Consider the following 16,123-nt stretch of genomic DNA (forward strand, 5'->3'; position numbering starts at 1 on the left):
TAATTTCAAATGCTGTAACAGGCTACAAGATGGAAAAAGGTCAGATTGATTCATCAAAAAACTATTGTCTGCCAATGTGCTTGGCTGTGATGGACAACCTGACCTTTTCAGAATATTTATGTAATAGCAATAGAAGAACTTAGGGTACAAGCAGATCAACTCCAGACAACTATACAATATGCAAGGACAAGCCATAAAACATCTAGAATTAACAGTATAAGGCAAGATGGGTGAGGTAATATCTTTTATTGGACCACTTCTGCTGGTGAGAGAGAGAGAGAGAGAAGCTTTTGAGCTTACACAGGCCTGGGAATAAAGAGATATTATTACTTCACCCACCTGGTCTCTCTAATATCAACACGGCTACAACAACACTGCATACAGTAGTAAGGCAGCTAAAGAACACCACTAGAAAGCATTGCATGCTGTGCCAGTCCTGATGCATTAGAGAGATTTAATTCCCCTATGCCAATACCAAAGAATACACTGGAAGTTTCCTGAACTATTTCCCATTTTCAAGGATGAACACACATTTACTCCCTGAAGTCTAATCAAAGAATAACTCAGGAAAGCAGGAGCCAATAATCACTGAAGATACAGTACATTCCTATGCCAGAAAGGAAACTGACTCAACAACTAGATTGGAAATTAGTATTACATTTGTCTCTGGCACCAAGCATAAGCAATAGACAGGTCACAGATTAACCCCCTTAACCTCTGTTAGGGGAAACAACAACAACAAAAAGGAGCTTTTATCACAAACACCTAATCTAAGAGGTGCACACTCATGAGAAAGCAAGCCCAGAGTATAGGATAAACAATTTTATCATCTCAAACATGAGGCAGTCATACAACCTATAGCCTAGACTTGTATTTGACACCTGTATTTGCAGTACTGGAGACCACAGTAGAACAATACAGCCCTACTCCCCTTATTAATGTTAACTCAGATTCTCCAGTGCTGGTATCAGTTATGGTCTAGATGCTTTATTAGCGCCAGGCTGTTTCTTCTCAAGATCTTAGATGTTAGCGTACATCCATGAGTGTGGTTTCTTTTTCACAAAGACCTGCAGAGGTGTCTCCGGGCCAGATCCTGCAAAGCACCACATGCTGTTAGGAGCAGAGGGCAGTCAGCAGCTTGCAGGACTGGGCCCTTCAGTTTGCAGTGTTTTTATGTATTGCGGCAGCAGGAGTAGAGTCTCAATGTGGAGGGTGATCAAGGTTTTTTTCCATGGGGCGGGGGTGGGCAAGTGGGCGGGAACTTATTTGCCCAATGCACAGCACAAAGGGAACAGTGCCCAGCAGCTATTAGCTGCAACATATTTCCTCTAATACTGCTGCCAACTATGGCATGCTGCAGTGCTTCAGCAAAATTGCTAACAGTTTGTGACCAGACTGCACCAAATTCCACGTCCCTCCACACGTGCACAGGAGAGGGGCAGAATAAAGACTGCAGCTGTATTATTTTCTCCCCCTGGAAAGACAGAGAGGGCTTTAAGCCCAGTCACCCTACAGCATAAACAGAGGGCCACGTATAGCTATTGAGAATTTAAATGACAGTCGCAACATAGGACGGGTAAGTAATCTACAAAACTGTATTCCTATCTCTTCCCTCTCCCCTCACAGTTCTAGTTGTGAGGGACGGAGACTAGAATGAGATTGCAGATAAGTGATCCACCAGCCAAATAAATGATTCCACTAGACCGGTCAGGATTGCTCCCCTTAATCCTTTGGGGAGTTTCCTATGCTCGCGTCTTCAGATTTGTAAATGAGACATTTGCAATCATCAACAGCTGCAGAATAAAAGGAAAGCAAGGATTTGGAGGAGGCTGTGCAGGTGGGGGAAACGGACTAGAGGAGATGCAGTGAGGCTTTTGCTTAAGTTTAAAGAAGGGGAAGTAAGAAAGCTCTAAAATGCACTAGAGTAATCTGTCAAATGATAGGAAGAGAGAAACCAACCTAGCCCAGTTGGAGGTTTGTATCCCACTGCTCTGCAGGCCAACCAGTAACCTGGGCAGAAACCAGCCATTTTGCTTTAAGAGAATGGAAGGAGCACCTCAGATGAGGCAGAGTAACGCACCCAATTGGAGACGCTTTATATCTGAACCATCTCCAGCAAAATCTAAATTGTCCTGGGACAGCGATGAGCATAAGACAAAAGCCACGTGGCCATGGTTATTACTTCTTCCAGAGATTCATGCAGGCTGCAATTAATTCTCATTAATTAGCTCAGCCACCTCAGCATTTAGTGGGCTTTTTAAATAGTTCTGGGTAAGTGAACCCACTGGGCTTGCAAGCACAGCTGGGACTGTGGCAAACAGAATTATTTGTCAGACAGCCTTTTACTTCATTTTCTATTCCAGTCAGACTGCAGTCACGACTGTGCCAGGCTCCTGGGGTTACTACCTAATCAACATGTTGAGCTGTGGCTGGAAAAGGGTCAGACTTACAGCTTAGTAGACATGTGGGCAGGCAAAACTGCCAGGATACTAAGTCATCGAGTGCCTGGGCTACCAGGTTTGGTAGTTCTGAAGGCTTCTCTGTGACCAAGATTTTAAAAATATTTCCTTAAAGAGGCGAAGTCTTCTTCATCAGTGGGAAGGTTGCCAAAAGGACCAAATGCCAGGGGAAATGGCTATTGAATTTATGGTGTAAATTCCCAAATGCCCTACAAAGTAGCGAAGAGAGAAATAGGGGAAGCAGCTTTAGAGGTAATAACAGACATTAAGTCCTGGCAGGCAATAGGCAGTCCAACCAGGACTGTGTCTGCCTGTGCAAGATCCAATCAATTCTAATCAGAGTATGCAGCACAGCAGCTAGGCTACGTGATGGAAGAATCTAGTCACTTTCACTACTTAAAAAGGAGAGACCATTTTAATTCATGAAAGAAATGCTAATGAATTTACAGTCGTTTGCTATTTAAAAGCCCATCTCATTTTTCCTGTATCATGACAGATAGGCATATACCTGTATAAAACAAGCGCAAACTCATTTCACTTTGATTATAAGGCAGACCAAATTATCCTTCATCTTTGAAAGAGTTATCCAGGGTGGGACCCATTAGCAAAATTCTGCTGCTGGCCCCACTTTCCTGTTAATTACTTAACTGAAGATTCTAATTTGGAGCCCAAGAATCCTATCAACAGCAGCATAATTACTCTGCCTTTAATGAAAAACATTTGGATCTGGCAAGTGAGGCCACATCATCCCATCACAGTGGCAGCTGCTCCTGCCAGGCACTAAGACTAAGCAATATTTTTTCCTGGCACACTATTTCTTTAGCTGCTCTTTTTTATTAGCAGCAGCTGGTTGGCCATTTGGCTATGGAGAGAGAGATACACTATAGCAGGGGAGACAAAGGGGTGGCAAAGGAAGAACAAAAAGCAACACATTTCCTTAGTAGTTCCTAGTATTATCCAGAGATTTTGCAATGACAGGGAATCCCTGAATTTGCAGGATTCTTTTGCTCACTATGACACAGTGGCTGGAGTTATACAAATAAGTACTTGGAAAAAAGATGGATAGCAGCGTTCAGATTTTATTTGAATCTTGATCCTGTGCCTCACATTTTACTGTTGGCAACTCTTAAGCACCTCATGTTGAGCACCCTTGATGTCAGCTGCTTCACCTTTCTGTTTTAGTCAGTGCATCTGGACACTGAGCAAACTCCATAGCACCATCTTGTGAAAAAATAGTCAACTGCAAGCTGTGGGGGTCTACCAGCATTACCTCAGGCCACACAAATCTAGGGTTTAATCATCCCATCAACGGCTTGCAGCCAGGCCCCAGATACTGAATTGTCAGCATCTATGTATTTACATAGCTCATTACAAGCAAACTGTGATTCTACCTGGAGCACGCTCACGCATGTGCGCACACACGGTTATTTGTATTGCAGTAGCACCTAGAGGTCACAATTAAGAATAAGCACTGCGTGCACACACATGCACAAAATGACCCCGACCCAAGGATCTTACAATCTAAGCCAGGGGTCGGCAACCTTTCAGAAGTGGGGTGCCGAGTCTTCATTTATTCACTCTAATTTAAGGTTTCACGTGCCAGTAATACATTTTAACGTTTTTAGAAGGTCTCTTTCTAGAAGTCTATAATATATAACTAAACTATTGTTGTATGTAAAGTAAATAAGGTTTTTAAAATGTTTAAGAAGCTTCATTTAAAATTAAATTAAAATGCACAGCCACCTGGACCGGTGGCCAGAACCCGGGCAGTGTGAGTGCCACTGAAAATCAGCTCGCGTGCCGCCTTCAGCATGTGTGCCATAGGTTGCCTACCCCTGATCTAAGCATACTTTGAGATAAAAGGTGGATGCAAACCAAACCAGATGCAGGGAGGTGGGCAAGTACAATGAATTCATTTTTAAGTGTGTTTTATCTTCTGGGGCAGCGTGGTAGATTGTCCCATTAGAAATCATTAATAGTGATATTTGTGTTAGATAATTTATGGTAGCAGCTCTTATATCTATTTCCAGTAGTAATTTTAACACTTCCGTGGTGCTTTTCATCCTTAAATCTCAAAATACTGTACCCATCTTTGTAATCATTACTTTGACTTATAACATTACAAATAAACACCGTCAGAGTTCAGCAAGCTTTGTAGCATGGACAGTATCTTCTTGGTTAAGTGTCTACAGCAGGGGTAGGCAACCTATGGCACACGTGCCAAAGGCGGCACGCGAGCTGATTTTCAGTGGCACTCACACTGCCCGGGTCCTGGCCACCGGTCCGGGGGGCTCCGCATTTTAATTTAATTTTAAATGAAGCTTCTTAAACATTTTAAAAACCTTATTTACTTTACCTACAACAATAGTTTAGTTATATATTATAGACTTATAGAAAGAGACCTTCTAAAAACGTTAACATGTATGACTGGCACACGAAACCTTAAATCAGAGTGAATAAATGAAGACTCGGCACACCGCTTCTGAAAGGTTGCCGACCCCTGGTCTACAGCATGTTTTACACTGCATGCACGTCACCACTACCTCCTCAAGACAGATATTTTAGGGTTTCCTGTACCAGAGTGCCCTCTGCTGAATTGGAAAATTGACATCTAAGTTCTGCATTACCCTATGAAAGCTACATGTAGGGGTAGGGATGAGACACTGGGATATTATCCATTTAATATAGGTTCCACTGGTAGGAGAAAGCTCTTTTGCTACTACTCAAAGTAATGTCAAGAGGTTAGCATATTATTGCTCTTTTCATCCCTTTTCACTGAAGAGGGCGATCGCCGCTTATGGCTCCAAGCAGGCGTTATGCTGCAGCAGCAGAAGCCACACTGCAGGAACGGCATCTCAAAGACCCAGTCCCATTCGTCTGCTCACATGATTAAAAAAAAAACCAAAAAAAAAAACCACCCTATCACCTGTGGGTGAACAAGTTACACAAAGTGATCGCTCTTTATCTGACTTATCAATCCTCATCCTCAAAGGAAACCAGCACAAACACTTTCAAAAGATGAACCTGGGAGCTTAAATTCATTAGTCTGCGGACACTAAGAAATCATGAATTGAACAGGATTTATGGCTTATTACAACAATCTGTAACCCACTAACTGCCTCTTTTTGTCCTATGACTGAAGAGGTGCTAATGGGCTACTCTACCTTGTATGGTCCCTGACAATATGTGCTAACTACTTATGCTAAACTATTTGTTCCACCTTGCGTTTTGCTGTGACTAGAGTATCTTTCCCAGACCTGAAGAAGAGCTCTGTGTGGCTCTTTCACCAAAAGAAGTTGGTCAATAAAAGATATTACCCCCCCACATATTGTCAGGGACCAACCTGTCTCTTGCTCACATGAGTCATCCTACTGGTTTAAATGAAACTATCCACATAAGGTGTCAAGTATCAGGGGGTAGCCGTGTTAGTCTGTATCTACAAAAACAACAAGGAGTCTGGTGGCACCTTAAAGACTAACAGATTTATTTGGGCATAAGCTTTCGTGAGTAAAAACCTCACTTCTTCGGATGCATCCGAAGAAGTGAGGTTTTTACTCACGAAAGCTTATGCCCAAATAAATCTGTTAGTCTTTAAGGTGCCACCAGACTCCTTGTTGTTTTTATTCACATAAGGGTGGATCTGGATTTCAAACCAAGATTTCAATGCCAATTTATGTCAACATCTTGGCAACAGAGGGACACTGCATTTGTGATAAAACACCACAGAATATTTCATTAAAAATAAGAACTTTCTGAAGGCAAGCCCTGGTCTACACTAGAGTTAGGTCGACGTAAGGTAGCTGAGTGATGTGGATCTAACTCAGTAAGTGTCTACACTAAAATGCAGCTCCCACCAATGTAACTCGCCCACTACATCAATTTAATACGGCCGTCTCCACTAGCAAGCTTACAGCAGCACAGCTGTACTGATGCAGCTGCTCTATGCAGATGGGAGAGAGCTTTCCCATCGACATAATTAAACCATCTCCAATGAGCGGCAGTAGCTATGTCCACAGGAGAGCATCTCCTGCAGACATAGCGCTGTCCACACTGGCGCGCCTGTCCACGTAACTTATGTCGCTCAGAGGGGTGTTTTTTTCACATTCCTGAGCGACAAGTTATACCGACAAAAGTGCTAGTGTAGACATAGCTTCGCTCCAACTCCGTGAGAGACGTAGTGCTTAAGTCCATGTAGTTAGGTCGACGCGGTGTCAGTGTAGACACTGCATTGCTTACATCGACTGTGGCTGTCTTTCAGAAGCTGTCCCACAATATTCCACACTGACAGTTAAACTGGTGCAAGCGCTCCTGGTGAGGACGCGCACTGCCAGCACAAAGAGTAGTTAATTACAGCGGTGGCTGTTAGTCGAGGTAACTGAGGTCGACTTAATTTTGTAGTGTAAATTTGCCCTAAGATTTTGCAGGCACAAGGTTAGTCGCTGGAGTACATCTCTGTCTCTTTCACCAAGAGAAGTCGGTGAAACAAGAGCAGCCATGAGAACAGTTTCTGACGTTAGGGATTTGGAAAGAATTGTCACAGTAAGTATTTATACATTTTTACTATAGAAAAAGCTTTATCATGCAAGTTAACACTCCCATTCTATTTACAACATTGTTAGCGGAAACCCTGAAGTTTGGTTTGGTTGTATTTTTTTTTTTTTTTTTTTTGAGCGGAGCGGTGGGGAAGGTAAGGTATGGGGAAGAGAGGCATTTAGGAGTTCCTGGAGGATATTCTACAGTGTCAGGGGAAATGTCACTGATAATTTAAATAGCCTTCTGTCAAAGGACTAGAACTGCACAAAGGCAACCCAATTTAATCATACAACTAGCCAAGCTGGAGATTTCAGAGTAGCAGCCGTGTTAGTCTGTATCCGCAAAAACAACAGGAGTACTTGTGGCACCTTAGAGACTAACAAATTTATTAGAGCATAAGCTTTCGTGGGCTACAGCCCACTTCTTCGGATGCATATAGAGTGAAACATATATTGAGGAGATATATATACACACATACAGAGAGCATGAACAGGTGGGAGTTGTCTTACCAACTCTGAGAGGCCAATTAAGTAAGAGGGAAAAAAAAAAAAAACTTTTGAAGTGATAATCAAGATAGCTCAGTACAGACAGTTTGATAAGAAGTGTGAGAATACTTACAAGGGGAGATAGATTCAATGTTTGTAATGGCTCAGCCATTCCCAGTCCTTATTCAATCCTGAGTTGATCGTATCTAGTTTGCATATCAATTCCAGCTCAGCAGTCTCTCGTTGGAGTCTGTTTTTGAAGTTTTTCTGTTGTAAGATAGCCACCCGCAGGTCTGTCATTGAATGGCCAGACAGGTTAAAGTGTTCTCCCACTGGTTTTTGAGTATTATGATTCCTGATGTCAGATTTGTGTCCATTAATTCTTTTGCGTAGAGACTGTCCGGTTTGGCCAATGTACATGGCAGAGGGGCATTGCTGGCACGTGATGGCATATATCACATTGGTAGATGTGCAGGTGAACGAGCCCCTGATGGTATGGCTGATGTGATTAGGCCCTGTGATGATGTCACTTGAATAGATATGTGGACAGAGTTGGCATCGGGCTTTGTTACAAGGATAGGTTCCTGGGTCAGTGTTTTTGTTCAGTGATGTGTGGTTGCTGGTGAGTATTTGCTTTAGGTTGGGGGGTTGTCTGTAAGCGAGGACAGGTCTGTCTCCCAAGATCTGTGAGAGTAAAGGATCATCTTTCAGGATAGGTTGTAGATCTCTGATGATGCGCTGGAGAGGTTTTAGTTGGGGGCTGAAGGTGACAGCTAGTGGTGTTCTGTTATTTTCTTTGTTGGGCCTGTCTTGTAGGAGGTGACTTCTGGGTACTCGTCTGGCTCTGTCAATCTGTTTTTTCACTTCAGCAGGTGGGTACTGTAGTTTTAAAAATGCTTGATAGAGATCTTGTAGGTGCTTGTCTCTATCTGAGGGATTGGAGCAAATGCGGTTATATCTTAGAGCTTGGCTGTAGACAATGGATCGTGTGGCGTGTCCTGGATGGAAGCTGGAGGCATGTAGGTAAGTGTAGCGGTCAGTAGGTTTCCGGTATAGGGTGGTATTTATGTGACCATCACTTATTAGCACAGTAGTGTCCAGGTAATGGACCGCCTGTGTGGATTGATCTAGGCTGAGGTTGATGGTGGGATGGAAATTATTGAAATCATGGTGGAATTCCTCAAGGGCTTCTTTTCCATGGGTCCAGATGATGAAGATGTCATCAATATAGCGCAAGTAGAGTAGGGGCGTTAGGGGACGAGAGCTAAGGAAGCGTTGTTCTAAGTCAGCCATAAAAATGTTGGCATACTGTGGGGCCATGCGGGTACCCATAGCAGTGCCGCTGACTTGAAGGTATATAAGCTGGAGATGAAGCTTAACTCCATATCTGAGCAGTCCGCAGTTTTCTAGAGTATGGCATGGAATATCTGCACAAGAGGTGTGCATTTAAAATGATGGGCGTGTGAAGTTTATTATACAAGAGGTTTATGTTCCTTTCTCTGTTACAGGAAAAAAATCAAGAGGACTAAGGATCAAAATATGGGAGTCATTCTTCTTTTACTAATCAAAGGAGCCAGAAGCTCCTTTGTCTCCTCATTTAAGCCCAGCTGCTTGTCTGATTAAGACTAAAATGGAATTCAGCAGACAAATATTCTGGCTAAATGCCTCTTTTAAGGACCAAAGATAGAAATAATTCAGTTAATGCTTTTGTTTAGCCAACAACATTTCCTTGCCAAGTAGAGTAGAAGGAAGGGCAGGGAAGTGTTCCTTATGGGATCATTCCTTGTAAAGCGAGGTAAATAAATACAGATACTGGCTGAAAATAGCGTCTTCCACTGGACGTAGCCAGCACCATTTATTTAACATCTGGTTGCCTGACTTTCAAACCTAGATCACTAAAACAAAAAACTGCTTCTGTATCTAATGACTTCAGCACTTCTGAAAGGCCTCAGATTGATTTTCTTGGCTTTAAATTATAATAAAAGCAACACCTCGTGACCCCTGCCCCCCCAATTACCTTGTGTAACCCCCTGTAGGTTGCAACCCATCTTTTGAAAAAAATCACTGCCCTAAACCATCAGGACCACAGAAGCCACATATCGTACACAATGACTCACCATACTAGTGGAAATAGGATGGCTCCACAACACAGTAGGCCTACCAGGAATAGAATTCGTTTCCACAGCCCATGGTCAGTTGTTGCCTCTTCTGTTGACTCTAGGATGATGTATGCCACATTTGCCAGGACCTACAGGACACAACAAGACATTAACACTGCTTCACAGGACCACTCGACAAAAAGAGACTAAAAGTGGCATCATGGGGCTCCACTTTTGTCTCTCAGCGACTCCAGATCAAGTGCACCCATTCTACATGGAAAAAGTTGTGGTTGGTTGGTTTTTTTTGGCTGCCAGCTCTGCAAACTCAGTCTGTCCTCATAGAAAGAGCCCACACTGACACTCATGAATCAACACCTATAATTATGCTCAGCAACACTGAACCCTTTTGTCTAAAAATCATATGCTCAGTGACACCTTCAAAGGATTTTCACAGGTGTAATTGACTGAACATAATTTCTGCTGATATATAAGAATAAATAGAATCCTTGTTACTCTTTACTTGTGCTGATCTATAGTGCCAATGGGAATAAGAAATAGCAACCTTATTCATTTAAATATGTAGATAGAACTGAATACACACAAGGAGCAGATGGGCCAGTACTGAGGGCCAGTCTCCTGGTCTGTCTAAACTGAGTGAACGACTCAATGTTCTGTGCTTCACATCCCACCTCTCCTGCTCTATGCGTGTCCCAATGGCATCTAAGATCTGTGCTGTGGTTTTTAAAAGACAGGAAGCTAGCTTACAAGGTAAGAGGACTAAGGTCCACTGTCCGATGCCTCCAGTACCAGTACTACTACTGCTGGAGTAGGAGGTGCATTCTGGCCACTATGAACACATTGGGCATATTTTACCTGAAAGCCTGGAGACCTCCAATTCTAGACTCCTTCTGCTAACCTCACTTCAGTGGTATAGGGCAGCTAGTCCCTGATCTCTGCTTAGTAATTTAACACTATTCTAGGGGCCAAATTCAACCCTAGTGTAAGTGAATGCAACTTCATGACAGTCAGTGGCCATTTGGTCCCTTGGATCTGCTATTCAACATGGGGGAAAGTTGAAAAGTCACTCAAGTGATCAGACATTGTCTCCTCCACAGACACTCAAGAGATTACAACTCGAGCTCCACTGTACTATCACTGCATTGATAGGCTTGTTCTGGGAATAGCTTTGCTGTGCTACACTTGATGACCAGTACTCTAGTGCAATTTGCTATCATGTGGGAGATCTTAGGCTAGAACCCACCTTTTAGGAGCATTTAATCCTAACCCTAATTGTTGCCAGTTCTGTCCTCACCTGTAGCGGGATGACAATCATAAAGACCTTTTTGTCTTTATCTGAAAGGATGTTTAATGAAAGCCCAGCCAGTGCCGATCAGTATGATGGTGATGAACAGCAGAAGGTCCTTCAGCCTGAAAAAGGAACAAATATAGCAGTGATACACAGATCCTAGTAGAGAGCAAGAGAGAGAGCCTGGAGCACTGGGACTGGTGCAAGACCTGAGGCCTGAACCAAAGTCAGGCCATGTATTAAAGCAGATGCTTACAAGTTCACTCTCTGGTACACGAACTTGGCAAAGGTACTGCTAGCATTGCTAAAACACAGGCACTCCTAGGAAGTACTAGTCATTGGATATGTATGTGAACACATTCCAAAAGATTAGCACTGGTACTTCCTGACCTAACACACGGTAAGAGCAATGATGAATAGGGATGATTTGCTTAAGACATCTGGAGCAAGGTACGGGGGGGGGGGGGGGGGGGGGGTGTAACAAGCCGATGTCATGAAACACATAAGGTGGTACGTAAGTTGTTTGTCTCAGTCTATAAACGTTGGGGTACCTTGCCTTAAAACTGTGTGGCTAAAGGGAAGAGAGAAATTTCCACTGCTGACTGAGCTGCTCCTTACTACTGGGCACTCATGTCAGTGTACCTGAAGCTCCTATGGGCCGCTAGGACCATGCCTTGAAGGCAATAAACCTAGCTGAGTGTCCTTGTCACCGAACTGTGCCTGTGGTCTCTCTTTATAAACAACATTGAGGTTTGGTGAATGAGCAGGTTGCACTCTTTGCTAGCCTTTTGGAAGAGAAGGAGAGCTTTAGAAATGAGCTAGCAGAGTTGGCGGTTATGGTTGAGTAACATCTTCGTAGCGGTTGGTGGAGATTCCTTCATCAAGGAGTGTGCATGTCTCATGAAAGAAGGGCCACTGCCTCTGTTACTGTAAAGCGCTGCAGGGATTTTGGGTGAGCAATACTTTATTAGACAGGAGAGTATCTGGTTAACTAAGTCCAGGCTCAAGAATGCATGTCATGATTTTATTTCATATGTAACCAATTGTTTCCAATACTTCTATTTGAATCTCTATGCTGTGTTATATAAACTTATACTTCATTTCAGTATAAAATATCTAAGTGCTGTGAGTTAGGCAGAGCAGTGAACGGAGGTGAAACTGGTAAGCTGGGGTGTACTGTTTCTTTGGAAGCAATGAACCTGCGGGTCCTGAAAGGGTCCAGTGGATCAGGAGCTGGACGCTCCAGGAAGAAATTTGGAGGGCTCAGGGCTATCACTAACCCATAGAGAGACAGCGGGGCCTATGAGGCCTAGAGGGGAGGGCTTGTGTTGCCCGTGGGCAGTGGAACTGGGGAGCTGACCCACAATAGGCACAGACAAGGCTTCCTGACGCTAAGGGCAGGCTGGTAGCGAGGTGCCTCACAACCCTAGGTACCTTCGGGAAGCGTTACAGAGAAGAACGATCAACAAAGAAAGCATGGAAGGAAGAGGACAGCAAGAAAGGATATGGAAGACAGAGGACACAATGGAAAGACTGTCAAGAGAAGTTTACAGAGAAAAGAAGGGGAACTCCAAGACCTATGAACCCATGCTATGGACCAGATGGAGGGGCAAAGAATCATGGGCACTTCTGACCCCATGTAAACAGGAAAAGGAGTTGAGAAGTGAAGATGTGCACGACAACCCCACCCCGATATACCTGCCTGCAGCCACATCACTTAGGGCTGTAACTTCATCAGCTCTACTAGGCTAAGTCAAACTTTAGAACTTGAAAGAAACCCAAAACTTCTGCAGCAGTGGTGTTGACTCAGACAGCAGCCTTTGCTTGATGTCTATAAGAAAAGGAATACCCACCTTTGCGCCAACACACAACGTTAATATCTTGGCCAGCGGTGGTCTTTAGCATTCTCATTGTACTACTTCCAAGAACAGGAAGGCTAGTTCTCTCTCCTAATCAAATTTCAATGTGAAGTTGACGCTCTGTGGCTGCTGAGTGTCCCCTGTAGTTTTAACGATTAACATTAACTTTTCCTCCTAAGAAATACTGCACAACATTGTTGGCACAAAATTCTTGCCATGTTCCACCCCAGAGGCAGCTGTGTTTCAGTAATGTGAGAAATGATCCATATATAGATAATTTGGAAAGTGTTTTGGAATCTCAGCAGGGAACATGCTGTAAGGGCACAAGCTGCCATTTCCCTGATATACCTTGCCCTGCTTTCCACTTGTTCCACTTCCCCCATATGGGAGAAACAAATAGAGAATATTTACTGCACGGAACATCAAGGACAGAGACTTTGTGAAAGGGAGGGCTGCCATTAGCCAGTGAATCTTAAACACATCATTCCTGTAAACACAAGGGGGCAGAAGTAGCATAAGCCGAGAGTCCCATGGAGGCACATTAAAAAAAAATGCCCCTTGAGATACCGTATCATATACGGACACATTCTGTCTGGGGCTTATAAACCGAGCTTCCTGTTAAGGCACCATTCTCTTCAATAAATGTTTCCGTCTGAAGTAAAGATGAATGTGGGTATTTAAAATGGCAGTGCTGTAAGAGTATATTTTGCATAAGGATCACTTTAGAAAAAGAGACAAGGTGCGTGAGATAATCTTTTATTGGACCAACTTCCGTTGGCGAGAGAGAGAATGAGAACAGAGAACTTGGTCCAATAAAAGATATTGCCTCACCCACCTTGTTTATTTAATATCCTGGGACTGACACGGCTACACCACCACTACATACAACCGTAGAAATTCACCTTAGTTTACATCTAGCTCATTTCACGCAGCTAACAAATTCATAGTTCTTTGCATTTTGAAGTCATTTTGTTCCTTTTGGGACTTCGTATCCTGAAGTGGTACCTCTAGAGTGCCTGTTGAGCTACAGGAGTATCCACTAGCTGTCAGTAACAGCAGTCCCTACAGTTACCATTTCCAATTAAGCTTTCTTGGCAAATCAAATAGCCTTCAGGAATAAAAACAAATTTTGGTAAGGTTTCTATTTAGAAGCTTTTTAATCATGCAAGACTGTTTAAAACTACAAAGTTGTCTTACTGGAACTCAAAAATGGTTGAATCAAGTTCTGTTGGGAGACGGGAGGCCAAGGGAAGGCAAGAGGAGGAAAACAGACAAAACTGATCCCCTGCAGAGACCAAGACAAGCCAGGTTCACACTTGTCATGATGCTGTAGAAAATTAGTTTACCTGCATTTACGAAGTATGCGGATCCACACGGTCCCAGAAAGAAAGAAGAGGAGAGCCATAGAAATGTAGAGCTTTGGAAGTGGGATCTCACCCGCCGAGAGGTAACTTTCAGGGTTCTTTTCCTTGATCTGTATCTGAATAGAGAAGAGAAGTGTTAGATGTGTAGCTGAGAGAGACCTTTGACTATCGCCATTAGCTTAATTATTGCAATTCACAATCACAGATGTACGAGCTTAGAATTCATATTCCTAAAGTAATAGTGCTTTCCACCCCAAGGAGTCCCAGAACACTGCACACTAAACACATAGGAATCACTTCTTTGAAATGCAGCTGCTGCTTAATCATGAACAGTAACATTATACAATAAGAGAGGACAGGAACTGAAGATGCCTTCTGCTGCTTGAGTTGCATAGGGTAATTCAGGGAAGCAGAATGTAACTTCCTCCAGGAACAACTTATTACAAGCAGTGAATTGTATGGTCTGTCCATACTTGAATCAGACACACTAGCCAGAGCCTTGTTTAAATACGAAGCATAGCTCATATTCTAATGTGTACAAGCCTTCACAAAGATTCATAAAACACTTAAAATCTCTTACATCTGTTACAATAGATTTCTTCTCCTGTCAAGGGGAAGGAAGCACTTTCCTACTGCAATTCTACTACAGAGATCACTGCTACAGCAAGTGAAACCAAGTTTTCACATCAACTGAACTCTTCAAGTGCTTTTTTAAAAAGCTGGAATTTGTTCGGATTGTGTTTAAAAAGCCCTACTGAGGCTGGTGCTAACAGACATAAAAAAGCGAAACACCAGTTAAATCAACTTGGATCTTCACATAACCCCACCCACCACCACCTTCAACTCGAGTCTCATTTCCCCTCCTACCCATCCATCTCATTCTTGCAGATTATAAAGGTGAAGCTCAGGGAAGCTTTAGGCTGCCAAGTTCTTACATTTCCTAGAACACCTATGATAATACTCTGCTATTCAGATGCTCCCTTCGGTGATGTATCCTCTGTTAAGCTAGAAAGACAGAACTCACAGAAATTCAAGAAGGCTGATAACTAAGATTTAGACAGTGCCCTTAATGGCTGGCGTTATGTAAAGAAAAAGGATTCGATGAGAGAAGAGAAGCACACACCACTACATTGGCTCTCCCCTCATCACAGCATCTAGGTCACAGTATGCAGGCTGTGCATGGCCCTGGTGGAGTCTTTACATCTTCATCCACTTCTTTCTGGCACTATGTTTTATTCCTTAAATTCTTCCTATTACACCACAGTTGATACTACAACTACTTCCTTAGAGGATGCCGCTGCTATGAAATGAGACATTAGAAGGATATGTTGGATACAGCTGGGTCTCCCCACCCCAACTTCCACCCTGCCTCCCCCAGCAATCTGTGCAGAGCACATGAGTTGGTGCTCCTATGCTGAAGTCTCATGCATCATCTCACGGTACTGACTAAGCAAATGCAACAGCTCTAAGTTATGTTTTACACGTGATACTCACATCAAGGCTCAATAGGAGCTGATCACTGGTCTGCACAACACTGCCAACACACTTGTGGAAGCAAAGTGTACAGACCTTCTTCATTTTCAGAGCTGATATTAAAATAAAACAAAAAATAAGAACAAGGAAAGTCAGCATATTTATACCTTAGAAAAGCATTGCTCTGCTGTAAAACAATCTCCATGGGAATATGAAAAGTCCTTGACATTTAGGATCATACTGCCCCCTTTCCGTACCTGTACAGTCACAAAGTTAGCAAGATGCCACTGTTTGTAAGTCAAATATACTCCATCCCTACACTTAATCCCTTGACTATGCCTTCTGGTAAATCCAGTGCCATTAGATACAGGAATCATAGCATTTCAATAGCTTATTTTGTGTGACATGGTACAATGTCCTACGAATGACAGGCAGAACCACAAGATTAGAACTGAGTAAAATGTGAACAATTTTTAAGGCTAAACCACAAACTCAGTCACATGCCACAAAATCTGTTTTATCAGCAGTAGCCAGCAGTTAAGTTT

General features: G+C 43.1%; 1 protein-coding gene across 1 annotated transcript in view; it reads right to left on the reverse strand.

Moving 5' to 3' along the window:
- GPR107 (G protein-coupled receptor 107) overlaps positions 1-16,123 on the reverse strand; it is a 28,834-nt gene that overhangs the window by 6,560 nt on the left and 6,151 nt on the right. The window contains 8 exon segments of the mRNA XM_065418684.1: positions 9,595-9,725; positions 10,889-10,937; positions 10,939-11,041; positions 12,566-12,580; positions 13,107-13,228; positions 14,088-14,221; positions 15,600-15,660; positions 15,662-15,709. Of these exon segments, the coding sequence (XP_065274756.1) occupies positions 9,595-9,725; positions 10,889-10,937; positions 10,939-11,041; positions 12,566-12,580; positions 13,107-13,228; positions 14,088-14,221; positions 15,600-15,660; positions 15,662-15,709 (663 nt within the window).

Source organism: Emys orbicularis, chromosome 18, assembly GCF_028017835.1.
Source record: "Emys orbicularis isolate rEmyOrb1 chromosome 18, rEmyOrb1.hap1, whole genome shotgun sequence".
Lineage (NCBI taxonomy): Eukaryota > Metazoa > Chordata > Testudines > Emydidae > Emys > Emys orbicularis.